Source organism: Rhagoletis zephyria, unplaced genomic scaffold, assembly GCF_001687245.7.
Source record: "Rhagoletis zephyria isolate East Lansing unplaced genomic scaffold, Rhagoletis_zephyria_1.1 Rzeph_scaffold_01993, whole genome shotgun sequence".
Classification (NCBI taxonomy): domain Eukaryota; kingdom Metazoa; phylum Arthropoda; class Insecta; order Diptera; family Tephritidae; genus Rhagoletis; species Rhagoletis zephyria.
The window spans coordinates 87463-93818 of NW_016159077.1; the positions used below are offsets into that span (position 1 = coordinate 87463).

General features: G+C 32.9%; 1 protein-coding gene across 1 annotated transcript; it reads left to right on the forward strand.

Moving 5' to 3' along the window:
- Window positions 1–4886: 4886 nt before the first annotated feature.
- Window positions 4887–5703, forward strand: LOC108365768 (uncharacterized). The gene is made up of 2 exons (XM_017619912.1): window positions 4887–5381; window positions 5442–5703. Exons 1-2 carry the CDS (start codon window positions 4952–4954, stop codon window positions 5585–5587), a joined length of 576 nt encoding a protein of 191 aa, XP_017475401.1. The 5' UTR covers window positions 4887–4951; the 3' UTR covers window positions 5588–5703.
- Window positions 5704–6356: the final 653 nt, after the last annotated feature.

A 6356-nucleotide genomic window follows, 5' to 3' on the forward strand; every position in this document is an offset into this window, starting at 1 on the left:
TTTTTCAGAATAAATTTGCTTATACCAATGTGGACATAAATTGCGTTATGACCTCTGAATCTATAGCGGGATAAGTGTAATTTTTTGTTTATAAAGTCAATTTGCAATTATGCAAATATTTGTGAGTGCAATTAGCAATCTTTTAAGTTAAATTTCAGCTTTTAAAATAGAGTTTTCAAATAGGCGGCGTTGACTTACCTTTTTTTGTTTGTTTTCATATGTTAATGCTTTAATAAATGCAATTTCTATTTGAATGTATTGTCAGGAATGTATTTCAAGTACTATTAAGTATTTTAAAAACAAAAAAATTTTGACTTTCGTCCAGCTAGATCGGCTATCCGAACCACTGTGCGGCCCCCTTCCCCTCTCCCGCCGTGCTGTAACGCAGGTAGATTTATTTTTCGTATACGTTGAAATAAAATTTTTATATATTTTACATATCGAGGACTTATATTCAATAATACCCTCTATCTGCATATCTGATATAAAAATCCACCTAAGATTTAACTGTCATCGGTGATATTAATGCTACCTTATATAACGCTTGACAGAAGAATTTACACTGTTATAAATTGGAAATCAAAAGTAATATTTCAGTGATGACAGGTAATAAGTGCCAGATGGTTTCTAAAATCACAAAATAGTTTTTGTGCAAATTGCAGATAGAGGGTATTAATGAATTTATATTTGTAAGTTATTGGAAGATTTCTGCTGTGTTTTGGCAACAACTTGTCTGCAGTAAGAAAGCATATAATTTGTGTTTCAAAAGTGTGTGAAAACCAAAAACCAATCAATTAACTTACATGATCTCGGTTACGGTATTAAATAACACAGGTCTACAAAAAAATGGGTTCGGAATGTTCTATAAAAGTGTAGTGTCATTTCCGAAGTAATTTTTTGCGTAGAATCCGAATCCGGGGTTTAAATTGCTCTATCACGTCAGGACTTTGAGATATCCTAACCTAAAAGTGCAAAAAACGCTGTTTTTGCCCATTTTTGAGGTTATGTAGCTACGAAGATTTTGCTCTTCATAAAAAAGTAGACGTAGTATTTTAAAGTATAAGTCTTCCTCTTTTAAATGCCGTTGAGTTTGCTCAAATATCTTAATTTTTCACTGATATCGCATTTTGAAGTCTCCATGTTTGTGAATGTAATCGACCGTATCACGTCTCATGTTATCTCAATGGATTTTCGAATATCGAAAAATTCACAAACATGGAAACTTCAAAATGCGATATCTCAGTGAAAAATAAAGATATTTAAGCAAACTCAACGGCATTTAAAAGAGGAAGACTTATACTTTAAAATACCACGTTTACTTTTTTATGAAGAGCAAAATCTGCGTAGCTACATAACCTCAAAAATGGGCAAAAACAGCGTTTTTGCACTTTTAGGTTAGGATATCTCAAAATCCTGACGTGATAGAGCAATTTAAACCCCGGATTCGGATTCTACGCAAAAAATTACTTCGAAAATGACCCTACACTTTCCTAGAACAAAACGTTGTTGACCTGTGTAATCAATAATTGTTTATACTCGCATTTTGGCACATTGGCTTGTTGAATGTGTCATCTAATAAATAATGCCGTCGTTCTCCTTAGCTGCTTTTAAATGATGTCACAAATTGCTGGCGGAGACATGAATAGAGGTAAGAACATTCCTTTTCTGTAATTGTTTCTTTATAAAAAGGTTGGTTTCTTTTTCTTTTTGTTTATAGTAAAATTTATTGATTTTCAATATTTTGAGGAAAATTGTGGATTCTGATGCATTTCATTTCATTTCATTTCATTTATTAAGTCTATGATTATATAAACCTTACAGACTAGATTCACAAGTTTAACTTAACTAAAAATGTATAACTAAGAATATAGGGATTCAATCATTGAGCCAAAACGAGATCTCGGGAGTGCAAAATCTAGATCAAGGCTACTAAATATTCGATTGAATTCAATGAGAGCTCTAGCAATGGGATCAAAATAATGGTAATTGGCTTTGATTAGCTTGACATGAAACGGATAGTGAAAGCGTAGTGTTCGTTGCGGAACATTGAAGCTTATCAGCTCAAGTAGCTCCGGGCAATCAATAAGACCAGAAATGATATCGTAAACAATAGAACCCTGCATGCGACATTCATTTCTAGCATTTACACGACTTAGTCGAATGTGAATGTACTGCTCATTCTATTTACACAAGCTAGTGTACAACGTGGTGAATATTCACAGCGAAATAAGAGAACAATAACAATACTCTCGTATCCCTCTCTTGACTGAATACTGAAATCATCTCCTAGCGACGCTCACTTACGCTCACCGATCGGCCATGGTCATTCATGACTGAACGAGCAAGCTAATAAATGTTACGAATGTGGCGAATGTGTTGCGCAGGCAGTCATGTGACCAGCGATGTCTGCTGGTGCAGCAGGCAGCAAGCGCTTGGCAATAATGATTAGTAGATGCTTTTCATATTTTTTTTTGTAATGAGACATGGATAGGAAAAATGTTGCTACCTACATACATACATATATATGTACGTATGAATGTACTTTAGACTATGCTGAAAATATACATATTTAATATATACGGAAGAAAATGCGTAGCACCGTCAGCAAAAAAAAAACATCAAAAATCTACACGGACTTTAAAAGAAATTTAAAATTTGCACATTATTATACTAAAATTTAATGGGCTATAACGTATGCTGGATTTTTTTAATTACTGATTAAAAAGTTTGTAATTTTCATGAAACTGCAAATACTCATAAATTTCGTACAAAGTTTGAAACTTGGATTTATATGGTGTTTGTTAAAACTTAAGCCATGTTTTAATACAAAGTTAACAAAAAATATTTAATATGAAAAACATTTCGAATATTAAAAAAAAAAATCCCCTTATACTCAATTTTGTTAGTAAGGGCGTGTCCTTAAATATTTCCTTTAGAGAATTTGGCATTGTTAAGGAGGATACCTTCCCTCTAGTAAACCAAAACTAGTGCGTACAAGTTTAAAGAATGCAGCAGCACTAATATTTCTATAATAAAAAAAACAGCCCCTCTGGGATTTTTTCACTTGCCGATTTTTACATAAACCTTTTTTTAATATACACACATATGTATTAAATGTATATACGAAACGCCAGAATGGCATTGTATGCAACTGCGTTTATGCAAGTTCACAAATATACAAGCATAATTAAGCTACTAAAGGGTCAGCTTACCAGGTATGTAGGTTAAGACCGGGAGATATATGAAGAATATGAAACAGGCAAACAAAATTTAAGAATTTGGGCTTTCCAAATTATTGATTAGTGGTTACCCGCGTCAACCCTAACTCTCAATGTTCGCATTTTCGTTTTGCATTGCATGCAACAAGTGTCTATTTCATTACCAGCTGAATAATATCTAAAAAGTGATAGTGTAAAAACGTTGCAATGGACGCAGAAGATGTAAGTGTATCTAAAAAATCACTTTCCAAATTTTTTAAAAGTATAATTTTGTTTAAGTTGATAGTGTTATAAATAAGCATATTTTTATATTCTTATAGAATTTAATGATGGCTTCCTCATCTAGCAACGATCCGAATACATCCAGAATAGAGCTTAGTAATTCAGATATAAAGACTAAAATTATTCAGCACGAATTTAAAATCAGTGATAAAATTGGAAAAAGTAAAGTCTGGGAGATTTTTGGTAAAGTGGAGAAAAATAACGGAGAGGAAATCGAAAATGTTGTAGCATGTAGAAAATGCATAAATGTGTACAAGTTCTCAAGGAATAGCACATCAAATTTAGTTAAACACAAGTGCTATTTGATATCAAGATGTAACGATAGTACTTTGGCGGCAAAAATAGACGTCGGCGTTGAGACAAAAAAAGCCGGAATACGAATTCTGACAATGTGGATAGTAGAGAGTTGTCGATCATTTAAAATTGTGGAAGACCCCGTATTGACGAGATTTTCAGAATTTCTAATAGCAACCGGTGCAAAATATGGCCAACATATAGATGTAAGCAAGTTACTACCCCATCCAACAACAATCGTGCGAAATGTCGGTAAAATATACAATGTATATTTCGAAAAAATACGAGAAGAAATTCAATCGGTAAAAAACGTGGGATTTGGCCTCACATCCGACATATGGACAGATGATTATTTAAGAACATCATATTTATCTTTGACGATTCACTTTGTCAGAAATGGGCAATTAATCACTCATCTTTTGGGAATGAAGTCAATGGAAGGCGCAAAATGCACAGGTAGTTAAACTCAAAACCAAAACTTTTTCAATTATTATTATTATTATTATTTACATTATTATTATTATTATTTACATTATTATTATTATTATTTACATTATTATTATTATTATTTACATTATTATTATTATTATTTAGTTGCTGATCAAGATATTTTATATTTTATTTTTAAAGGTGGAAACATTACAACAAAGGTTGAGAAACTCTTGGACGAATTTGATTGCGCACTCGTCGACCAGGCCATTGTTGTCACAGACAGAGGCTCAAACATGGTGGCAGCATTTCGCACCTTCAACCACATAAACTGCATAAACCACTTACTGCACAATATACTGGAAAAATCGATGAAAGAAGTTACTGAGGTCGCGAAACTTTGCAAATCTTCTACGAAACTAGTTAAATTTTTTAAAAAGTCGGGCATAAATTCCTCATTAAGATCATCTTTAAAAAGCTTTTCATGCACACGTTGGAACACTATTTATTATATGATTTCTTCAATAGAGAAAAGTTGGGTTGAAATCGTGAATATATTAGAACAGAAAGATGAACTTGACAGAATGCATAATGTTAGCTTAGAATGCATTAAAGCAGTAATTAAAATATTAAAACCCCTTGAAGAGTCATCGAAGATACTGGAAGCTGAAAAGAATGTCACTCTTCATTTGGCAGTAGTACATATACACCGTTTAAAGAAATCGTGCATGCCAAACAATGAAGATACAGATATTTCCAAAAATTTAAAAGAAAAATTGCTTGATCTCATTGATACTATTGTCCTGCCAAACATGTCGATATACCACAAAATAGCACTTTTCCTGTTCCCTCCAGCCAACAAGTTAGTTTTGTTTGATGAAAATGAAAAAATGTGTATAAAAGAAGAATGTAAAAACATAATGAAAAGCTACTTGAATGATATAAGTAACCAACAAGGTCAAACCGAGTCTTCTACTTCCGTTTCGGCTTACAATTCGCAAATTTTTATGGACTTTTTGCAACCTCAGCAGTTAACCATTAATTTGGAGGAAAAAGTCAACAATGAGATACGCATATATGAAGGCACAAATGTAACATTTCATGATGATTTCGATATTCTTCAGTGGTGGCACTTGCATCAAACCCAATTCCCATTATTATACAAAACAAGCTGTAAAATTCTAGCGGTGCCAGCTAGTAGTGCCGCTTCTGAAAGGGTTTTTTCAAGGGCTAGGCTTCTCATATCAGAGAAACGAAGTTTGATCGGTTCAAACCCAGTTAATGTCAACCAACTAATGTTTTTACATTCTAATGTTAAGGAAAATGATATTATAAAAGAGTTGGAACAAGAAACTTATTTTTGAAAATAAAATGTTATAGTTGTGAAGTATTAAAGTAAATCATATCGCTCGTACATACGCACATATGTTATTATCTGAAGTCTGTTTTTATTTTCATTAAGTGTGCATGTAGGAATGAATTAAATTTTAGTTATTGAAAAATGTTGCTTTTCTTACTTACAATGAAATACATAAATATAATAACGATTTTTATTTATTAAGTAGTTATGGAAAAATCTAATTATTGGTTATTTTCAATAAATTATTTAAAAAAACGTAGTAAAACATGGCATTTTTTCTAATTCTTTTGCTTCCGTTTATCAAAAGGCAAATATTTTGCTATGTGACAATAGCACACATTCGAATACTCACTGTGTTTCGTCAGATATTCGCACACTCATCGGCGGCAGTACAACTGTCTTGTATCGCTTTGCACACCATGTGTCTCTTTATTTTTTGTGCCAAGAAAGCAGTTCTCACTATTCTCTACACACTCATTCATTCACCTTGCTTGCTAAGGGTTGAATGAGCAAACAGTTTGGAGCACAAACGACTGTCTCATAAATGCCAACCACTACATTCATGCAACCGTCTAGTAAACAAACATCAGCGAATGAATGGATCTTCTCGATTCAAGTGACTTCATTCCTATTAGCATACAGCGGGCACAATAGGGTGGCAAAGGAGCAGTGAAATTAAGTGGTTTGAGAGAAAAACGAATAAAGCTCCGCTGCACTCTTTCAATTCTATAGGAATGAGATGAGTAGATCGGATTCCAGATTAAGGAAGCATA

Coding starts and splice junctions, on each gene's coding strand:
- LOC108365768 (XM_017619912.1), top strand. CDS start 4,952: ATGCCAAACAATGAAGATACAGATATTTCCAAAAATTTAAAAGAAAAA. Junction 5,382..5,441: donor TCAAACCCAATTCCCATTAT/TATACAAAACAA, acceptor CTTCTGAAAGGG/TTTTTTCAAGGGCTAGGCTT.